The 23,076-nt window shown below is 31.8% G+C and overlaps 3 protein-coding genes across 3 annotated transcripts in view; 2 read left to right on the forward strand and 1 right to left on the reverse strand.

Moving 5' to 3' along the window:
• LOC21403090 (WAT1-related protein At4g08290) overlaps positions 1–3,703 on the forward strand; it is a 6,439-nt gene extending 2,736 nt beyond the window's left edge. Inside the window, exons 5-8 of the mRNA XM_010093078.2 lie at positions 572–806; positions 964–1,122; positions 2,233–2,384; positions 3,290–3,703. Of these exons, the coding sequence (XP_010091380.1) occupies positions 572–806; positions 964–1,122; positions 2,233–2,384; positions 3,290–3,560 (817 nt within the window). The 3' untranslated portion in view covers positions 3,561–3,703. The remainder of the gene's footprint in view (positions 1–571; positions 807–963; positions 1,123–2,232; positions 2,385–3,289) is intronic.
• A 7,648-nt stretch (positions 3,704–11,351) lies between these two features.
• LOC21403091 (WAT1-related protein At4g08300) lies at positions 11,352–15,179 on the forward strand. Its single transcript, XM_010093079.2, has 7 exons — positions 11,352–11,615; positions 11,981–12,043; positions 12,867–12,983; positions 13,455–13,692; positions 14,016–14,174; positions 14,474–14,625; positions 14,730–15,179. Exons 1-7 carry the CDS (start codon positions 11,425–11,427, stop codon positions 14,941–14,943), a joined length of 1,134 nt encoding a protein of 377 aa, XP_010091381.2. The 5' UTR covers positions 11,352–11,424; the 3' UTR covers positions 14,944–15,179.
• Positions 15,180–16,317: 1,138 nt separating this feature from the next.
• On the reverse strand, positions 16,318–22,410 carry LOC21403092 (uncharacterized protein DDB_G0283697). Its single transcript, XM_024162348.1, has 9 exons — positions 22,158–22,410; positions 21,084–21,189; positions 19,609–19,892; positions 19,274–19,379; positions 18,602–18,961; positions 18,437–18,513; positions 18,233–18,357; positions 17,085–17,348; positions 16,318–16,629 (listed from the first exon to the last, which is right to left on the reverse strand). The coding sequence occupies exons 1-9, from the start codon at positions 22,283–22,285 to the stop codon at positions 16,598–16,600; spliced, it is 1,482 nt and encodes a 493-aa protein (XP_024018116.1). The 5' UTR covers positions 22,286–22,410; the 3' UTR covers positions 16,318–16,597.
• Positions 22,411–23,076: the final 666 nt, after the last annotated feature.

Below are 23,076 nucleotides of genomic sequence, written 5' to 3' on the forward strand. Positions count from 1 at the left end.
TTAAAAGGTTTCCACACAATAATAAAATTGGCAAAATGTGACTAATTGAAATACAAGTACTCTTATTACCCTTAAAATATAATAAAAAAATTCATGATGATTAATCCCGCCTACAGGCATATTAAGCATTTTGCGCATATAAATACATATATATACATATATATATATAAATAATTGCGGGCCACATTTGATCTCAGTTGGGCACGCACTTAGATTCTGAAAACATTTTAACTATAAATTCTCAATGAATTATGAAAATCATATTATTAAAAAAAAAAGGAAAATCATGTTTGCCTCTTTGAAAAAAAAAATTATACACGTTCAACCAACTTAATAATAGAGAACTCTAATATTATTTATTCTTTTTCTGTCTCATACGAAAAAATTTATTCGCTCTGTACTTTTATATTAATCAACTTTAACTGAGCAGAATAAATTACCAATTCTTGAATTATCATAAAAAAAAAGAGAGAGAAACCCAAAAACAAAAAAAAATTAAATAAATAAATCTTCGTGAATCATCATGATTAGTCAGGAAATTAATTAATTAATATATAACCTTAATTTTCAGGATAGAGCAAATTAAGATAAAGGACGTACGGAGCCAAGCGAAGATAATTGGAACAGTGGTGACATTATCAGGTGCGTTGGTGATGACTCTTTACAAAGGTCCTGTGATTGATATGATCTTCTGGTCCACCAAATCAACCCACCATACAAGCAACTCCTCCGACAAACACTGGTTAGCCGGAACGCTTTTTATCCTCATTGGCTGTGTTGCCTGGTCCTGTTTCTACGTCTTGCAAGTAAGTATACGTATTTGGGATCGATCGACGATTCGAACTCTACACTTTACGGTCAAATCAACTTAATTGATTTACCATTAAAACTATATATACTTGCAATCATTACTGGAGTTGATTTTATTATATGTTAAACTATGTGTGTATACTAAATGATCAGTCGATAACAATAAAGAAGTACCCGGCGGAGTTGTCTCTGTCGTCACTGATATGCTTATCGGGTGCGTTGCAAAGCACAGCAGTGGCACTCGTCGTGGAACGTCACGCCAACGCTTGGGCCGTCGGTTGGGACTCTAGGCTCCTTGCCCCAGTATATACGGTTAGTGACAATATACGTATTGATCCTCTCCGAACAAAAAAAAAAAAATGAAGGAGATGCCTCTAATTTTATGCTATGTTTGGTAGGATGGATAGAAAAAAAAGAAAGAAAGAAAGAGAAGTAAAATATCTATGTGAATAAAGTAAAATAATTTTCTCTCATGCTGTTTGGTAGAAAAGAAAGAAAAGTAAAAAAAAAAATGTCAAATTTAAGGTATTTTACAATAATACCTCAATACAAATAAAAATATGATGAATGATGAAAGTTAAAATTGTTATTTTACATCTCATTTTTCTTGTCAAACTTTTTCCCTCCTCTTTTCTTCCCAAAGTTAAAAGGATTAAAAATTGAGGAGCCTTATAAATTTTTATTTTCTTCTCTACCAAACAACCTAAAATTCTATTTTCTTCTATAAAATTCTTCTTCTATTTTTTTTCCTCTCTCTTTTCCTCTCAGGGAAGGACGCCAAATACTATAAATAAAATAAAATAATTCAAGACACACTTGCAATGTCAATATGCATGTTCCAACTTTTTGCATATAATGCAAGTGATTACATTATTTTATTATATTAAAAAAGTTATTACTTTATTTATCATTTTTTAATCGACAACTATCGTAACATTGGGCTTTTCACGAATTAAAAAAATAATAATTCACATGTCGTGTTCACAAAAAAAAAAATGTACGATTCAAATTTAAACGATAACAATGGACGCATTACATGATCATGTATTGAAAAAAGAAAAAAACACAGAGAGAGAGAGAAGGGGCACGTATGGGGGGAAAAAAGCATACTAAAATCAATAGGCTTTAGTTTATTCTCCTTTTTTTAGATTGTTAATTCTCCAGATTTATATCATAGTCCATGGAATTTTTCATGTCACTTCTAGTTCAACTAGTAAATGTTCTATTTCCCAAAAATAAAAATAAAAAGGTGAAGAAGAAGAAGAAGAAAAAACTAGTATCTTTATGCATATAATGTTACATGCACACATATATAATGATTTGTATTGAAATGGTTTTTTTTTTCTGCCAACTTTGGAAACAAATTCTGTTCATCAATATTGTTGCTGAATTGTTGTACTTGTTCTGAACAATAACGATCAGGGAATTGTAAGCTCCGGAATTACGTATTACATACAGGGCCTAGTGATGAAAACTAAAGGCCCAGTATATGTAACGGCCTTTAACCCTTTGTGCATGGTCATTGTTGCAATCCTTGCTGCTATCATTCTAGCTGAGAAAATCCATCTCGGAAGGTAACGTATTTTTCCAGTTCCTCTTTTTTTTTTTTTTTTTTTTTTTCCTTCTTCAAATGCCATATAACGATGATTTCATAATAGCAAATTATGATTTCTTTTTTCCTTAATGATACTAGCCCAGTAACTTAAGGCTAAGTAGTTTGCAAAGCATATTTAAGTAATTATTTATAAAATGAACTTTAAATATGTCAAATTTACCCGGAGTGAGGTGCATTTGTGGTATTTAAGTGACTAATAAATTATTATTTATTAGTCTTTTGCTTGAGATAAGTCTTTTTTTCTTTATTTCAATATATTCATACTTTCGTTATTTTCATTATGTTAGCTTCCGCCATTTCAAGAGTTTGCTGAGCTTCTTGTGGATTATAAATTCGCTTCTAGTCAGTAATTGCCTAGATAGGATCACTTAGTGGGGTTTGGCAAAGAAACTCCTTTATCTTATCGAATAAACATACGTTTCTTTTGTAGTAAATATTGAAGAAAAGTAATTTCCTAACTTAGAAACTTTGCTTCTAACCAAAAAACAACTTTAACCCAAGAAAAACAGTCAAGAAAGAAAACTGTAAATTAAAAAGATAATTTCTCTTGTGTAACAGTCCCCACTTGACAAACTTTTTATATCGAAATGATAGTGTTCTTATACCCTACCTACTTGTTTGTGTATCAATTATAGTATATTTCAGATATGGTTTAATTTTCCCTTCAATAGTCGAACAATTTTTATTAAAAAGGCTATATATCCAATGCCTACAAGTAGATATTTTTCGTAAATATTAATGATTCAGCTTTAGGGCATGCATTAATAAACTACATAGGACATATAGGCTATATCATTATTATTATTATTATTATTAAGCCAAAATATGGTTTCTTAATTTTTGCTTACGTCTTAAATCTTGTAGTATTATTGGAGGGATTATCATCGCAATAGGGCTTTATTCAGTTGTGTGGGGCAAAAGCAAGGAAGATTCTAACTCTCAACTATCATCATCATCATCATCATTATCGTCGTCGTCGTCATCACCATTGCCAAGAGCAATAACATTAAAGGGAGAAGCACCTGAACAGAAGCCACCACTTAGTGCAACAAATGACAATATTAATGGGGATAAAGTCGTCATTGCCATAGACAAAAGCGACCAGCAATCTGGAAAGCAGCATATGATCCCATAAATAGTGCTCACATAATTACATCACTACCAGAGCCTTCTACTCATTGTTTAATATTATTCCCTTGTTCCCCACCCCCCACCCCACTTTTTCATTAATTTGTATCAAAATTATTTATAATATTTCGCCAAAACCCCTTCTTGAAACTCTTGCTTATAATTTGGACGCAATAATTATGTATAGTAGTTTTCTTAATATCTAAATCATGGCGTAAGAAAAAGGTTCTTTTGCGCTTGTTTCCTGAATTTTTTGTTTATTGATCATAATTAAGTTGCTTTCTAAACTCTTTAGTTTTGAGAAATTATTCCGAATTTTATAAAATGTTTTAGAGTGAACTCAAAATATTGATAATAGATGTTAAAATTTAGAATTAAATAATACTCTTATGCACGTGACATTATGTCTTGCACTGTTATCCGAATAATTTCAGTCTTGGCCTAATTTAAAGGAACTAATATAACAGTATTGAAGCATTTTTGTTCAAATTTTAGCAGTCATAATATATATATATATATATCGATTTATTGATTTGGGAGCAATCTACAACCTTTTAATATTAAGTACTGTAGAAATAATTTTGTCAAAATTAAAAATTTAAGGATAATTTGTCAAATCAAGAAAAGTTCAAGATAAGTGCCTGCAAATACCCTGAGAAAAATGCAATAGGCATTAGGAATTTGTCAATATCAAATCTTTTATACTAATCTATAGTGACAATATTATGTATAGACAAGTGACCCATGTGACAAAGTATTGATTCTTACTTTTTTATAAAATAACTAGATGTGTGTGTGTACAAATTACTGGGATAAATTAAATAGTCAAAGTCGGTATATCCAATCTTAGTTAAAAAAGAAAAGACATGGAAAATAGATTAAATTACCATTACTTACAATATAAGATCCGTATTAATTGTTCTCATTCTCCAAGGAGTGTAGTTTAAAAAGAAGACAGAATTATGAGTTTAAATATGTATGGGTCTTATGCACTAACTAGCTACCCAATGACAATATATATATATATATATATATATATATATATATATATTTAATGTATCTAACTTGATCAAATAGTTTAGTGATATCACCACATATTTATTATACTTGATGATGTCTAGTGTCTCTCCAAACTATCTATTGTGGTCAAAGATCAATCATAGCTAGCCACACTAGTTATTGTTGTGCATCTACGTGTATGTTGCAATGCAAACAAATTGCAAGGGTTTAAACAAATTGCAGGGTTCCTAGATATGGCCTTAGTAATGTAGTGGTTGATGTCATCCAAAATTTGGCATTTTATGGCAAAGTTATTTCAGCAAAGTGATCATCACGTTAATTTGTGGCATTAGATTAGATATTTGCATTATGGGTAAGTGGTGAAGAGATAAATTGAATTGTGGACATAAATAAAAGTAACATTAATGGATATGTCTACATTAGTTGTTCCGGAGTGTTTGCTTGCAGCTTTTAAACTTTATATAAATGTATTCTATTTGCTCAAGGAACTAAATGAATGTCATATCTTTTTAAGTTTTTTTCTTCTTCACCTTCTTTTTTAAATATATATATATATTAAATAAGATGTCATCTCTTTAAGTTGATGGTACCGCCTAAAGGGTATAAAAACCATCAATGTCGTACAAAGCAAGAATAAGAATTCGCTTCTTTTTCTTTTTCTTGACAAATTTGCAAAAAAGTCTAAGAATTCGTTCCTTCATATATAGACTAATAGTTGTCATTTCTTGTCGTTATTCAATTTATATTATTTTTATATGTTTTATTGGCAATCTCCTCCTAATTGAAGGAGAATCCTATTGTGCCCCAAATAGCGCACTAATTTTGCATACTTAAAATAAAAGGGTAATTGATCTACCGTCAACTTTTTTTTTTTTATAATGAAATATTTGTGGTTAGGTGTAAAATAAATATTGTATTGATGAGCAGCCAAATCACATGAATCATATGTATAATAACTAAAACATATGTAAATTTAACGAAAATTAGGTAGTTCAGAATTTTGCATTAACAATAGAGTATTTTTGCATCATACAACAAATTACGAAAAATAATTATATACAAGAACAATATCCTGAAAATTAATTATACCAATGCAAGTTCAGTCTTCTAAATTGGTTGATAGATCAATTTAGAAAGAATCTATACTCTTATTATGTGGTCTAATTAGGTTTATTTTATACGTATTATTTGATTAATTAGTAGTGATTTTTGCTTGTTGTATTATATTTGGTACATAATGTTTTAGGTTTGTTTTCTTTTGTTCGATATATTTGATTAATTATAAGTTTTTTTTGTGTAAATTGGGTTTTCTTTTGTGACTATTTGGTTGTTTTTGATAATTATATATCTAGTAATTCAGTTTTAGGTTTATTTGTTTTAGAAGTATTTTGGTTTTTTTTTTTTTATCAATTAGATACGTTATTTCGATCTGGGTTTTTGGAGGGCAAAAAAACTTTTTATCTTTGAATTTGGAAATATTTGGAAAAATATTGATTGCTACATATGATGACTATGTTGTGATTATGATTGTTTAGTTAGGTTGATGTTACTCTTATTAATTAGTCAGGCTTTAGGAAACTTTTGTGAAAATTGAATAATGTCTGTAATTTGTGTTGATAAAGTTTGGTAATTAATTTTATCATGCTTGCATAATTAACGAATTTATGATGTTTCATTATTAGTATGGTATTAATAATTTTTTTACATAAAATAGAAAAGAAAAAACAAATAGAACCCTTCACCGATGTTATTTTTAATATTGTTAGGGTCACATTAATTATCGTTTAACTTCGTGACTGCTGGAACGTAACGATAAGGTAGACCTTTCAACCACGACATTTGAAATCAAAATTGTAATCAACATATAACAATGAATACCACTGTTGAATAACTTTTTTCGAAATATCCAACTTCATGTATCTGTTTTCTTGCATGCATTGTGACTTTCCAGTACTTTTAAGAAATGACGTACAGTACTTCGATTTCCTTTCCCCTTTTTTACGAGATCATGGTTGAAAAACTTCCAAGTGCAACATCCCAATCATCCAATATATATTATGGGAAAACCCTAGCGTATTAGAGTATCGTATTTTATAATAATATATTGATATAATATTTAATATGACTATTATATTATATAAATTAATATAGATAGTAAATTAATATGATTTATGTTGTATTATAAAATACAATTCATTCTTGACGTATTATATTGTATTATTTTATAGTGAATCTATGATCTATATCGGGATTAGGCATGATTGGGAGTCAGGATCGAGTCGATATAAAATCATGCCGGAACCTATAATTGTTTAAAATTGAGGGGGCACAATACAAATTTATATTTTTTAAAAATTATATTTTGATCCCTTAATTTAGACAAATATCATTTTGAGTTATGACAACATAATACAATACCTCTAATACAATACGATACAAAACAAGTTATTAAATATGGCTTATATGTATTATATGTTGGCTCTGATAGAAATGTTCTTGTGCTCTAGCTTTAGGCTGAAACTTCAAAGCATCAACAAAAATATGTATGGGTTTGTTTCTTAACCTGTTTTATTACGACGTGTTTTTGGTGTATGGTAGAATTATTAGAGATCATAATCCCCGTTCATTTTACCGATTCAAATTTAGAATTCGAGTTTTGTTACAGTAAAAAAACTATCAGAAATAGTCACATCTAATTTTTTTACTACAGTAAAAAATTCTCACATAAAGTCACATTTTAACTCGAATTAAAAACTCAAATCAGCGAACTAAACGAATCGAGATATGTACATTTTAATTTAAGGTCAATAATACATGACTTAATTAATTCACCAGAAACTTCCTACTGTTAGAGGGATGTTGTCATTCATTCCAGTCTTTCCATCTTGATTAAAAGATACAGCGTTTTTCAAGTAAGGAAAAGATATAGCTTTTTATAATAGGATATGTAGTCCTATTAACGGTTCACGATGTTTTTAAATACGGTTAAAATCGCATCGAAATAATATATATCTATATCTACACACACAAAATTGATATACTAATCTGACAGTAAAAAAGGAAATGCTACTTACTGATGAGGTGTTTTTAATAATATATGCGGTAAAATTCGCATTAAAAGATTAATAAATTAGTAAAATGACATTTGTACCGTGTTGGGACAGTGATTGACAAGCAAACACGCACGTACGGTTGGCAATAGGGATTGTACGCTTGAGAATATTGGCCCGCATTTAGAATTGTCGGTTTTTATTTTTTACGCTTTTTAAGGAAAAAAAATAAAAATATTTTCAAAACTGTGTTAAGCGTAATAAAAATAAAAAATAAAAATAAAAATAATTTTTTAATTTAGTATAAAATGAGAGAAAAATAAAAAATTATTTTTAATCATTTTTTATTTATTGTTTTTGTTTTCTCTTCTCTCATGCAAAGAGAGAGAGACATTAATAGGTTTTTTTGTACTAAAAATAATCTCTTGATAAAACTACTAAAAAATATTTTTAAAAATAATTTATGTCTAATATTAAAAACGTTTTTATTTTTATTTTCATACAAAAAATAAAAATCATTTTAAAATAAACTCTAAACGCGCCTATTGTCTCCACAAGAGAAACCAAGTCAACTAGCAAATGGGAGAAATATTTGAGCCAGAAGCTATAGATCAAGGAAGATATTTTTTCTTTTTGAAAAAAAAAAAGAAAAAAAAAAACAGAGAGAGAGAGAGATAGACTGAAGCAGATTTTGGCAGAGCATAAAAAATTGAAGCAAATGGTAACATGTTTATTTTAGCAGCCCTGAGTCATAAGTATAACCAACACAATACTAAATTTCTGTGTGCCAGTTAATATTTTAAAAAAAAAATGGAGTTGTATATGGTGTATTGCGTAGAGCCATATTTAGTATATATTATCTTAATCTTATCCAATATATAGTGTTCGAAATATATAATAAGGCCTTACTAACTCTAAAGCCCCTACTTTACCCCTCTCTACTCGTCTCTACTCTACATACTGCTACTCCTAAAGTGAAAATTGCATAATTTATTATTAAAAGTGTATGAATCAAAATTTTTACCTCTCATTTTAAATTAATACCCTTTTATTAGTATAATTATTTGACTAAAAATATTATTAAACAAAAATAAAAGATAAAAATCTTGATTCGTCATGAATCATACTATATTATTATAATCAAAATAATATTATGCATGTATAGGGCACGTGTGATTCTAGCTCAGCCCTCCACGCCGCACACATATATAAATAAAGTTATATATGTGTATGTGAGTGTGTGTGTGTATATATGTTACATATAATATACATATATATGTATATGAAGTTCTCAAAAAGTTGGCAAAATTAAATAAGGAGCCTTAACTTCGAGTATGCACCTTATCTGTAGTTAAAGTTACCAATATAGATCATGCATGTGCATGATTCATGAGTAGCTTATTTAAAACAAAAGGTGTGTGAATTAGAAAAGGCTAGATCGAGAACAATGATCTAGCTATATATCTTGTGCCCTTCTTGGGCGTGAGATAAATGTCAACCCTTGATGTGACGTAGTTCAAATATCATTCCCAGGCGTAATAACTGGCTCGAAATCTGTCTCTTCTTGGTTATGCCAAAGAATACGAATAATATATATTGTCCTTTACAAGAACAAAAAAATATCAGAGAAATATATAGATTGATCAGGATTTATCATGATGATTTTCGTAGTATATTCGTAGTACTATTTGATTGGGAAGCCCATTTTAAATGATTTGATTTTAAAAGGTTTGTCTAAATTTTCTTTTTCTGTGACCATAAACTAGACATATGAGGTTCAATTACTAACCATGTAATATTCTCATATGAAACAAAATTAAAAAAAAAAAAAAAAAAAACAGTTCATTAATGATATTAGGAATCGAATTTAACATTATTCTTTTAAGCTATTTACGAACCTATTGTAATATTTTGTTGCAGCCGATTTGCTAGGCATCTGCATATCATATTTCTCCATACATGTATGCATTTCCAAAAAAGAATATATATATATATATATATATATTAGGGTTGATAAAATAGTGTGCATCATCTAAAAAAAAATTAATAAGAAAACGTTTAAAAGAAAAGACAGAGAAAATAAAAATTTTTATTACGTGTTATTAATCGGGCCAAGAAATTTAAAGAATTTCTGCTTTTACACATATATTACAATTAATTATTTTCTGCTGAGTAATTTTGTAAGCCACACAGTATTTTGAATTATTCAGTGCCAAAAAAAATATTTTGTGTTTCCATGCTTTTTACCTACTAGCCTTGTTTCTTCTGTGTCGTTCCTGTGTACCGCATTTCAAGGTGGGATTCCACCAACCTGATTTTTTGTTGGAATCCAAACACGAAAGCATTAACTTTATTTCTTTGGACGTTGTCTCACAATGTGTTTTTAATACTCATCATTAATAAATTATTTTAAAAGATACTGTCCTTGAGTGTATATTAGACTTCATTAAGATGCAACAGATTTTCTTCTTCTTATTATTTATTTTTTTATTAAGTTTTTTACTTCTACGCACATTACTACAATTATTTGTCGTTCTAAGTCAGGGGAAGTATATATATCATATCTAGAAATATCAACACAATTATTGTTCTACAAATTTATAGGTGTAGAACTGCATGAGAAGATATTGCTAATTAAAATAAAATTTAAAAAAAAAAAAAAAGATTCACTTTTTTTGGACGCAAGGACAACAAATCAATAAAACCATCGACCAGATGTCATTTCTCGATACCAAATTTTATTTGCAATTTGATGCGACAATATCATAAATACCGCGTATATCTATTGGTGTCAATTTTATATAGTTGCGTATGGAACGAGAAAAGTAAAAAAAAAAAAATGTTGCCTGAATATATAAGGTCCATCATGCATACCGATTTCACCCATTTTCTTTTTACACATCGGATAGAAGTGGCAAACTGACATGGTAATAATAACCATATGTTTTCTTTTGAACGCTTTTCACACAATTAACTAGTAATTCCTTTATAAGCGCACTACTACAGTGAAAAAAAATAAATTACTAGCCATGTCATTCGCACTAATTAAGCTTTACAATTGATAGAAAGAGATACAATTAATACATAATTATATATTATTTCAAATAAATCGTACGTAAATTTCCTAGCTAATAATGAGTGATGTACTCAGCTCGGCCTTTATTATTAGTTTATTGAGGTGGTGTCCACTCTTCATAGCACCCACTCTTTACAAACACCAACATAAGCTGTGCATATGTCATCCCAAAGCACTAAACCTAATTCCCATTTGATGGTCAACGAATCAAATCCCCACTTCCCATAAAACAAATAATAAATCAAAGGAAAAAAAAAAAAGAAAAAGAAAAGCTTGCATATTATTTTCAAAGAGATCCAAATAAACTCCTCTCTTTTTCATTCCATGACATAATATTAGTGAGGATTCTAGTTTGCTTTGGAATACCACGGAATTTATTTTGTTTTCACTAATGGATAAGAGAATCCTAGAGAGAGAGAGATAGAGGGAGAGAGAGAGAGTGCCTGGACGTGTTCTACGTACTATCAATGACCTAGCCTTTCTCTTTTTTTTTTCTTTTTTCTTTTTTTTTTTCTTTTTCTTTTTTTTCCTCTCTATTATTGCGTTTTTCTTTTTTCCTTTTTGTGCCTATAAGAAGGAGCATTTCTCGTTTTGGTGTTGGCAGGCAAAGAGAGAGCATCCATATAGCAATATATTAAAGAGAGTAGTAGTAGTGCGTAAGAGCCCTAGAGAGGAGAATATACACTAATATTATTATTATTATTATCATCATAATTTTAGAAGAAATGGGGGGGAGTGAGGCTTTTTTGAAGATGAAACCATACTTGGCTATGGTGTCTCTGCAATTCGGGTACGCAGGGATGTACATCATCAGTATGGTTTCCTTCAAACATGGCATGAGTCACTTCGTCCTATCCGTCTACCGTCACGTTGTTGCTTTTCTCATCATGGCTCCCTTTGCCATCGTTCTCGAAAGGTACTGCACACTGCTCTCTCCTTACATATATAATAAACAGCGAGAAACTATAACACACTAAAATTTTCTGGTCGTATTCTGTATAAGTAATATATGTGTATGCATGTACTTTTGTCCTAGCATAGCCAGATCTTGTTACGTAAAACCACATGATTGTCCATATTTAATGTCATATGTGTCGGTTTCAAATTACGTTGACAGGATAAAATCAATGATATATAATGATACAACTATCTATATCAATACATATAGGACCGTGTTGGCTTTGTGTTGTTATACATACGTATCTGTCAGATATATATTCTGCCTCATGTTATAATATTGCATATAAGTTTACACGTTCTTTTCATCCCTTTTGTACACAGGAAAATAAGGCCAAAGATGACTCTCCCCATCTTCCTGAGAATAATGGTGCTTGGTTTCTTAGAGTAATGCCCTATAACTCTCTGCGCTTAATTAGTTAATATATAACTATTTCAATTGCTTGTGTATAATTTCTCATAATATTATATGCGTGTGCACCTATTCTCCATGCACACACAGGCCAAATCTTATAATATAAGTTAAGTTGCAGTGTATATTTTTTTTTTTTTTTTTTGCCTTCTTTTGAATGGTATGACATAAGTTTCATGCACACGGAAACGTAATGATATAACTTTATGTTTCTATAACTTTTTGTGTTTTCTCTATAATATGTCTATTATAAACCATCATAGCGTGAGCTACTTAATTACAAGTTGAAACGATGTATTATGGTTCTATAATAATAGAGTTGCTTTTTATTGTATTGGAAGAGAAAATCCAGAAAATGACATGTCTTTTTTAGATAGTGGGGCTATATCGTAATGGAAATGATGTCGATAATCACTTGTTGTCTTGTTCCATCCGAGGCCCACTCCTAGCAAAGTTGCATTTATACATGTTTATGCATGTATATATGGAGTTCCATCGAAAGAGGAATATGCATTTATCTTGTTTTGATCTTATAAAAAGTCATCACGAGCGTCCACACGCTTTTTTTTCCATTTAATTAAAAAGAGAGAAAAAAAAATTGGTATAGTCGAATACTACTTTAATGTTTATTTAATATTTTTCTATTTTATATTGTTTCTATAATCCCATTTATATTAATCTAGTATTGTCTATTAAGGTTTAGATCTTAATTTTAATTAACAGCTTTTCTTAAAAAGAAAAAAGAAAAAAGAAAAAATCATCAACTAATGTTATTCACCATAATTTGAAAACCTACAGGCCAGTGCTTGATCAAAACTTGTACAACTTGGGTATGAAGTACACCTCAGCAACATTTGGTGCCGCCATTGTTAACGTCCTACCTGCTATTACCTTCATCATGGCTCTTATTTTCAGGTATATTTCTTCTTTTAATTTATTCTTTTTTTTCCTTGATTATGTCAAGAAGGTGAAATGTGATGGCTATCATAATAGAAGCCAATAAATTAAATTAAGCCACATGAGATGGCCACTAGATTCTGCACCCCAACCAAAAAAAAAAAATTTTGAAATTTCTCAAAAAAAAAAAAAAAAACAAATAAATTAAGACTGCCGACAATCTATAGTACATGTTTCACTTTTCACGTAATATTTTTAGTGGAGCTTCTATTTGGTCAAACAAGTACAATTTCTTTTTAGAAACCAAAAAAAAAAAATGAACAAATATAATTACACGCTATATTATTAATTTTAATTCGTGTTTCATACAAATAACACAAAAATAGAAAGACATCTGAATTCTAATTCAATTTTTTTTCCCCCCTCTCTTTGAATTGTGCAATAGACCTATAGTGTTGTTGTTACAAAATCCTATGATAAATTAATCAGGTTAGAGACGGTGAATGTGAAGAAGATAAGCAGTCTCGCAAAGGTGATCGGTACAGTAATCACGGTGTCGGGAGCAATGGTGATGACTCTTTACAAAGGTCCGATCCTCGATATATTCCACAATCACGGCCATTCCAATGAAACCTCCACCGCGGAGGCCTCCCAACACCACTGGGTCACCGGCACTCTCATGCTCATTGGAAGCTGCGCCGGTTGGTCTAGTTTCTTCATTGTTCAAGTAAGTGATACACATTTGTACTTCTAATGTATACTATTAACTAGATATCTTTATTATAATAAGATTTTATATGGTACAATTTAGTTGTTACTTCTCTTCATTAAAAAAATAATAATAATAATAATAAGATATATGGTATAATTTATTACGAGAAATTAAGGTTTATTGGATTCATATTTAGATTATATGCCAAACAAAGTGTGAAGAATATTTTTATTCTTAAGGTGGCGGTGGCGATATTATTTTAGTAGTGGATGTATAATATATCATGTGGATCTAATTCTGTTTTTTTTTTTTTTTTTTTTTTGATAAATAAAAATCAGTCATTTACGTTGAAGAAATATCCAGCAGAGCTGTCTCTCACAGCTTGGATATGCTTGATGGGAGTGTTGGAAGGTGGAATTGTGACGTTTGTGTTTGAACATGACATGCATGTCTGGGTTCTAGGCTGGGACTCCAGGCTTCTGGCTGCTGTCTACTCTGTGAGTACTACAATATTCATCCTTATATATTATATATATAGATCTTGTTCTCTTTTTTTCTTCCTTCTTTTTATTTTTGTTAATGAGTTACTTCGATAAACCCTCTGTAAAATTTTTTTAAACTCCGGTAAATTTTTTTTTTTTTTAGGCTAACACGTGCACCTATCGAGTTCGATACAAAAAAATAAATGATAATAATAATAATAAATAAATTCCACGACTTTATATACGTATGCATGTTTTGGATGGACTTATTGCATATTGTTTGACACATAAATTAATTAATGTTGTAAAAACAGGGGGTAATTTGCTCTGGGATTGCATATTATGTGCAAGGAATGGTAATCAGGGAAAGAGGACCAGTTTTTGTGACATCTTTCAGTCCTCTTTGCATGATCATCACCTTTGCTCTTGGTGCCATCGTTTTAGCTGAACAAGTCCACCTTGGAAGGTAATATATATATTTTAAATTTTCTTAATTCAAATCCAAATGAATTTGCCTATAATTTGCTTCATCCTCATTATTTTTTTTCTTCTTTTTTTAACTTTCCTCAGCATTGTTGGAGCCATTTTCATAGTTTTCGGACTCTACACTGTCGTTTGGGGCAAAAGCAAAGACCCCATAGCCTCAACAGCACCATTGAAAGACGACAAAACCCAAGAATTGCCCATCACGGACACCACCGCCAAACCAATCGCCATTGTTACTACCATTAACAACAATGCAACTTCAGAAATGTCCAAGATTTCTACATCCCAGGGTTCTTAATTAAGCGAAGAGATCAATCTCGAAAAAAAAAAAATATATATATATCGAAGATTTTCGGAGGGTGGAGCAGCTTTTGTTATGTTAGATAAAAAGGTTTCACAAGATTATGTACATCTCCTAGGAGGGATCATCGTAATCTAAAAAAAAAAACTGTGAAACTTTGTTTTTAACTTTTTTTGAAGTAACTTGAGAGCAAGTATATTAATGATCATGATCTTAGCTACTTGTGTTTTGATCATCTCCATAAAATATCTTTTTTTGCCTATTTTCTCTTTATCTCTTTTCCTCTTTTATTTTGTTTTGTTTGGTACTTTACATTATATATTCCAAGGATTTGAGCTAGCTAGTGAACCTAGAGAGAAACCTAATAGTAAAGCAGCCAAAGAAGAGAAAAAGAAAAAGAAAAAGAAAAAAAAAAAGGAATCGAATAAGTGAATTTAATTTGTCACTATATTCTCAAATAGTCATCTGAAGAAGATTCTCGTGTCATCATACATTACCATTGCGTGAAAAAGTTGATTTTGCACATGATTTATGTAAAGACATAGATTAGAAAGCTTGGCCTCATTGAAAAGGATGTCTTAGAATACTAGAATCTAATACCGTTTGCTGCAATACTGGAATCTAATGCTTGTTTGCTAACTCGGATTGTGCGTGAGAATGAGAACTTTAGAACATTAGTGATTAAATAGTCTTTGGATGCCAGAGTAGTTTTTTGCAAGTACGAGCTTAATTAGTACAACGTGGGGATAAAGACAAATATTTGAAGATGTGTCTAGAAAACAAGTGAATAGAATGAGAATATCTCAATCTTTGTCCATCACTTTTCACAAAGATATATTATATTTGCCTATTAAAATTACCTTTTAACAATATATGAGATTGTAATCATTGTAGATTGGGTTTTTGAGCTTAAAAAAGAACAGAAGAATGAACTCATGGACTTAAAACGCTCTACCACGCATGAAGAACAAAATAGTGTATCAGAACCTGGAGAGATTTTTTGTTTTTTTTTCCCCCTCGTGTTTTACAACTTCCAATTTAACAATCGCCATCCCAAAGTCAAAAGAATTCAATGTATATATAGAGTGAGAGAAATAAAAATAAAAATTTTGAAATTCTGAATAACATGCCTGTGCACAAATATACATCGATAATGAGTGTTAGAAAGCCTCTTAACACTCATTATCGATGTATATTTTGTGCATTCATGTAAGTTCTACCCATCGTAAGTTAATATAGGTAGAAAGTGAATGCAGAAATCTGCCCCTCACTTGCCTATATGGTGGGATTCCTCTAGATTTGTCATATTGCATTTGCCAAGAAATAATCTTTGCTTTATTTCGGTAGTAAAACTACTAATTAAAAATAGGCTACCAAATGCATTTCATCACATCTTAAATCTTGAATTAAATGTAACAGAAACAAACAAGTGTAGATAAATATTACTACCCTGCCGCGAGATATAACCATTAAGACCTACATTGAGAAAGATGTACTGCCCAAAGAAAATTCTATGCCATCTGTTCCTACACCCAAATGCAAATTTAGAAAATGAAAAAATAATACAGAAAGGAAACCGAAACTCATGGTACACTATCGCGATCAATCTGCAACCCTCCTACGTAGTAATCTTTGGAGTCTGTTAATGCATTCAATCACTGTTCTCATCATCATCATCATCATCTGCATACGCATAAAAGATCTTGTCAGAAAGAAACATAGTAGCTAGAAAGTTGCAACTCAAATAGTACGGGTACCAAAGTAGAGGTAAAACAGAAACGGGGCACGCCGTGTACATTATGTCTATATAGCAAAACAGAAAAACAAAAAATGCAAAATGAACTTGCAAAGGAAAGAATTTGACTTTTGAAAAAGGGTAAAAACACGCCTTTTTATATCATTGAGCAAAGATAAAGCTCCCAACATAGATTGCCACTTCTAGAGACTAAAACCAAATGAGGTCATTGTGTGGCTCCAATAGCTCCAAAAACAATACGTAAAATTTGTTTAACATGCAATTCTCTTTAGGACTCGAGAAAATGAGAAATGGCCACTCTTATGGGAATAAAACCTTGACATAAAATACCTATCCTTATCATAGCTAAAACAGAATCAGTTGAATATTATGAAGAATTTACCTGCATTAGACTCTTCACTCTGGTTGTCATCACTATTACCATTATCATTGTCCTCGTCATGGTCGTCGTCGTCATGGTCATCGTCGTCATCGTCATCGTCATCGTCATCAGTATTTTCACTATCATTTTCAACTGGCATTTTAGGCTTTGGAGGAGCTACAAAACTTGTTGTTGACCTCCTACGTGTACTAGACACAATATTGCCCGTGTCAATGCCCTCGAGTTCCTTTGCTCTTTCTTTTTTCTTCCTAACTTCCTTGATTTCTGAGCATATGTGAAATAAAAAGGCATCAATCTAACATACACCCATTATGTGACACACTAAGAACTTACCGTCTAGCATAACTTTTAACAGTATCATTTCTCCCTACAGTAATTTGACATGGAATTTCAAGCAAAAGAAAATTCAAGATAACTCCGGTAGGAAGTACAGATAACAGGCTGATCTCAACTGCCAGCCATATTTATAAGACCACCACAACAGAGGAATGTACTGTTGATACCTGATAGAAATCAGAAATGAAATAGAATATTTCTCATTATTTCCTTTATCTATTAGAAATGCAAAGAATGAAACTCTCAGGTCTGCTGTCAGTCTGTTCCTGCTCACCTTTTGGTGAGAAACATAAGCTTCACTAAAAGAAAAAAAAAAAATTTTAAGAACACAAAATACAGAAAGGTGGACACTGTCACACTGGACAAGGAGTCCTCGAAGAAGCAAACAGATACCATTGTTGAGGTCAGTCACAGTTTTACTTGAGCAAAACAATCTGTGCTCATCTCATCACCCAAAGTATTACCTGAAATTAAATGAAAATGGCAGTTCTACTTCATGCATCTCCTAAGCAAGTAAATAACCAAATCAACACTCTTCCCATGATTCCTGATTCATTTAAAACTAAAAATAGTGTTGGAATAGAACGCATTCATATCTAATTGGAATAACATTAACTAGAATCAAATTGTACACATCAAAAGCTTGATTTACCACAAAAAAAAAAAACGCAGAGAACACTCGAACCTTAAAAAAAAAAAACTCGCATAAAATGATACTGCATTTCTCAAAATTATCCCAAATTTGGACAGATAACAAATATGCAGCATTCTAGGGATCTCTTGCCATACCCAGAGTAACTTTCTATTCTAACCTTTTTCAGAGGGCTTTGCAGATAATCCTTCTTTAGAAAGGATCTCCTCTAACTCCTTTATAAGTTGTGATTCCCGTTTGTTTTCAGGAACCTGCTTGACTTTCTTGTAAACTGAGGGAGGAACACTGTAATAATGATAATTAATTCTAAGGCAGCAGCTAGTGAAAATGAAAGCTTAGAAACAGTAAGTCAAAGAAATATAACCTCAACCCACACGCTTTGATAACCGTTTTCAAATGTTCCACATGTTTTCCGTATGCAGGAGCTGAAACCACGTTCTTCTGCATTTTGAATCAAAATGTGATAAGGAGAGCTATATCACTTGATGATCATGAACTTTTATTATAAGTTACAATAAAAGCAAGTAACCTTCTTGGATTTTTCAGTAGAAGATTGCGAATCACCATCTTCAGACTCATTTCCATTGTCATCTGCATCACTATTTCTCTCTTTCAATGTTTCTGCAGCTTTGATTCTCTTCTTGCCAGAAATGTTGGTATCCTTTGTAGGTCTTTTCCTTTTCTTAGGCTCGTTATTGTCCTTTCCCTTTCTTCCAAATTTCTTTTTAGGCTTGACTTCATCTTCATCTGCATCTACATCCTCATCCTCATCACTCTCTCTCTCTGTAGAATCAGAACTCCCCTTATTACTCACCTTTTTAGCCACTTTTCTTTGAGTATTTTTCTTGGCACTCTTGGCTGGTTTAGACTCTTCTGCGGAATTTAGTACCTGAACAAACAATTACTTCTTCGTTGGAATGCTAACAAGAAGATTACTTGATTTTCTTTTATTATACCCATACCTCTTTTTCTTTCATTGATTTGATTCTTTTTTTCAATGGATATCGGAATTCATATTAAAAAAGACAAGAAATCTAGGAATTAGAATCATAAGAGTAAGAGCTGTCTTTCGATTATTTCAAATTGATTGGAATCAACACAAATCAAATAGAAATAGATGGATAGATAAGAAACACAAACTTTTGTTATGCATGCTAGTTGCTACTTCCAGAATTTAATAATGATAACAAATTCTACTCACCTCATCTACTTGTTGATTTATGAACTTCTTAAAGGGATCGAGAGAATACATTTCAAGTTCAAGATCCTTCTCCAAAAGCCGGCGAAGTCCAGCAAGAGTAAGTTGCCTAAAAAAAAGAAATAAACACACAAAAGATGAAGACTTAACTGTTTTCCCAAGCCAAATACCCAAAGAAGAATGAAAAATTAAAAAAATAAAAAACAAATCCAACTTTACCACTGTATAACAGGAGAAAAGTGGGATATAAACAGATTAGGAGCATAAAGATAGAAATTAGAAAGTATAATACTGCAATAGGAGAAAAAAAAAATCACTAAAGAAATGTAGTAACGTACTCGGACTTATCTTTAAGATACTGAGCTCTTTTCGTGACGGCTGCTTCTATTGTTCCCTTAGTCGGAGCATTTTTCTCATTGACTCCTTTGGATCCCTCAGTCTCAACTTTGGTTGTTTTTTGCCCTGTCAAAAGGCCTAATACAGGTGAGTTTTGCTGAGGACCTCCAGGTGACTCCTCTTGTTCTTCTCTTGCTTCACCTTTTCTGCCAGTCCCCACATTATCTCTTTTTTCCTCACTCTCCTCATGATTCTTTGAGTCATCACCCTCGTTGGATTCTAACAACTACAGTGAAAATACAATGAAAAGAATTAATCAAAGTTTCAGACATCTTCAACACAGAATTTACTATAACACTCGAGCACTTTCAACAACTTTCAGGAAGAGATATTTCAGACTTCAACTAAAATATAAAGATTTCCGTATGTTTCCTATCAAATAAAAAATAAAGATTCCCGTACGACAAGAAACTTAAATTTCATAATAATGTATCCATAAATAATTTATCAAAAAAAAATCATGCACGTAAATAATTAATACCAATTAATGAAAAGCAGGTTCAATTCACTCTCTAACATTGAAAGGGCAAGATCAGACGTGCCTGATAAGAGGCTATCCATCTTAGCCTTGAGGCTTAAAGATCACAAGAAAGATGCATCCCTCCATAAATTGAGGTGCGTACTTGAGGTTTAAACCTCACTCAGTTTTGGCTATTGTCTGACAAAAGTAAAACCCTGACCTGCTATTTGGGATTTTATGACAAAACAAAAGTTGTTTGGGTCCACCAAAAAAAAAAAAAAAAACAAACGATATCCCGGATTTTTTTTAATAAGCAGGATATCCCAGAATTTAGTTTGCAACAAAACAACCACATAAGATAATAGCAAACACATATCGACTCTGATATTTACCAAAGCACCTATTCTCTTCTCTGAAACTTCACAACTTTCTTAACCACCTAGAAAATTACGAGTAAAATACACGCAAAGAGAAGTGTAACCAAGAGCTACTTCACATGGAGGTGTGTACAGAATGTTACAGCAGGGAGGTTCTACAACATAACATACAGCTCCTAGAGGAACCATTATGCAATGCAAGGGAAGGCCAAAAAAAAAGGGGGGGAAGCTGCAATAAATCTGAAGTGCTTTACTAATGCCTAGTAGAAATTTTTTCCTAGATGCCTGAAATAGTCGGAAAAATAGTTTTGTAACTTTCTCCCAAATGCATCCCAAACTCCTACGGGTAAGCATTCTAAACCACCCCCTACTAATGTCTAGCAACCTGCAATTCCAACCCCATATTTTACAACAGGTGCTACTGTGTTACACATGCATATGCACTCAACTACTGTGTTACACATGCCCGGCCCTTATGAAAGTTGAATCATAAATGACCTTTACTGGAGAAGGAATGCTCTATGTAAATATGATTTATTAGTCATATGTGGAACAAAAGATGCAAAATAGAAAGAGATACCTCCTGCAAAAGCTGCTTGATGAATCTCTTGTGCACGTCCAATGTGAATGTCTCCAACCCCAAGTCCTTCTCCAACAGCCTTCGGACCCCCTCAAAAGTCAACGAACTGCAATCAACAGTAAAAGTAAAATTTCTCATTTTTGTTCCTATAGCAAACCAACCCAGTAATGGGTTGTAAACAGTACATGAAGCTAACATTTGCTTAGCTGTGAATCCTAGGGTGAAATAAGAAAAATACCACTTTTAGAGAATTGGTATCCAAATATACCACTTTTGTGGAAAACTTAAGCAGTGCTATGGGTGAATAAATAGACTTCAAAAGTGGTATCCAACCTAATTTACGCGTGCTGCCTAATTGCCTACCACTCAACTCAGTAACGGCAGATAGCTGAGCCCAATTCATCAGTATTTCATTAATAAGTAAAGTTAAGCTAAATTTTAACTTTCCAATTGATATCAAAATTAGCAGATGAAGAGAATCCATTTAGAAAATTATTTTATCCCGCTTCACAGAAAAATCTAAGTGCTGGCTACGTTTTCTACCTTTGTAACCCCTTCTTTAAATATTTTTCCCAATTCGTTTTTTTCCCTGAACTAGGAAAGCAAGCCTGAAACACCAAAAGACCAAATCCATTAAAGCCCAGATCACAAATTGACAGATGCAGCTCCAGAAAGCTTTAAACTTCAACTCCATTCTCACAAATCTTGCCATGTATGTACTTGTTTCAATCTCTAAAATAACTCTAACTCTTAATAAACCCAAAACTTTTTGCATACGCGAAATTCCAATCATCAGCACATAAATACACACAGCATAACCCAAAAACACAACTCAAACTCAACCAAAACCCCAAAAATGAAAAATCAAACGCGTTAAATCTCCAATTACATTTAGAAAACAATAAATTCCCAGGAAACACATGTACGCGCAACCACACGAGTAGATCAAAAATTCAAACTGAACAGTAGTTCCCACAGAAAAATCAGAAATTTCTCCGAAAAAGGATCGAAAAGAAAAGAAACAACAGAAAATCACAATCCGAGAGAGAGAGATAGAGAGAAGAGAAGGTGTACTCGGATTGTTCCTTGAAGTGAGCGATTCGGGCACGCATGGCGGTGTTAATCTGCGACTCGATATCTTGTTGAGGCTTTTCTTCTACTTCCTTATCGTCTTTCGCGAGTGTCTCACTGTCTTCCGCCATTTTCGAGCGCCGTTTTGTTCGCTTATGCGTGGGTTCTAGAGGTTTCTTTTCTCTTTTCTCTGCTCTCTGACTGTGACGAAGAGGAAAAGTGCAAGACTCACTCGCTGGAAATTGGATTAACCGCGGATTTTTGCGATTTCAGTCATATCAACACTGATTAATGAATGTATATTGATTATAATTTAAAAAAAAATAGAAAAATAGAAAATAGAAAACGAACCTTTAGGGCCTCGAAGGCGGGCCGGTGGAAGCCCATGAGCTGCGGCTACGCCTAGTTGGGTTGGGATTAGGGTTTTTTCTTATATCAAAGTGCAGGTTGTACATATTTAGTCTTAATAATATTAGAAATATTTCACAACTCAATGATATTTAGGTTAGGTTGAAGCAGAGTGAGGTGGGTTAGGTGGTCAGGTTCAAGATTTAAAGAATCAAAGTTCAATTCAACATTCAAAGTTTATCATCAAATAAAAATAATAACTCCAACATTTAAAGTTCATCATCAAATAATAATGATTATCAAATAGAAATAATACTGATCATCAAACATAACTCCAACATTCAAAGTTCATCATCAAATAATACTGATTATCAAATAGAAATAATATTGATCATCAAACATAACTCCAACATTCAAAATTCATCATCAAATATAAATAATATTAATCAGTCCATCGTCAAACAGATAGCAATTGAAAGTTTAATCCAACATCAAACATAAAGCAAAGTAGTCCATCCAACATGAAGTAATGGTTAGAACTTAGAGGATAAGGCCTAGGCATGTTTGTGCGGGT

The sequence above is a fragment of the Morus notabilis genome, unplaced genomic scaffold (assembly GCF_000414095.1).
Source record: "Morus notabilis unplaced genomic scaffold, ASM41409v2 Scaffold570, whole genome shotgun sequence".
In the NCBI taxonomy this organism is placed as follows: Eukaryota; Viridiplantae; Streptophyta; class Magnoliopsida; order Rosales; family Moraceae; genus Morus; species Morus notabilis.

Bases quoted from the DNA above. Each gene is read 5' to 3' on its own strand.
- LOC21403091 (XM_010093079.2), top strand. From the start codon at position 11,425: ATGGGGGGGAGTGAGGCTTTTTTGAAGATGAAACCATACTTGGCTATG. The intron at 11,616-11,980 runs GTACTGCACACT...TTTTGTACACAG, and splicing joins TTTGCCATCGTTCTCGAAAG to GAAAATAAGGCCAAAGATGA. The intron at 13,693-14,015 runs GTAAGTGATACA...AATAAAAATCAG, and splicing joins CTAGTTTCTTCATTGTTCAA to TCATTTACGTTGAAGAAATA.
- LOC21403092 (XM_024162348.1), bottom strand. From the start codon at position 22,285: ATGGCGGAAGACAGTGAGACACTCGCGAAAGACGATAAGGAAGTAGAA. The intron at 18,358-18,436 runs GTTATATTTCTT...TCATTATTACAG, and splicing joins ATCAAAGCGTGTGGGTTGAG to TGTTCCTCCCTCAGTTTACA. The intron at 16,630-17,084 runs GTAAATTCTTCA...ATGCGTATGCAG, and splicing joins GAGTGAAGAGTCTAATGCAG to ATGATGATGATGATGATGAG.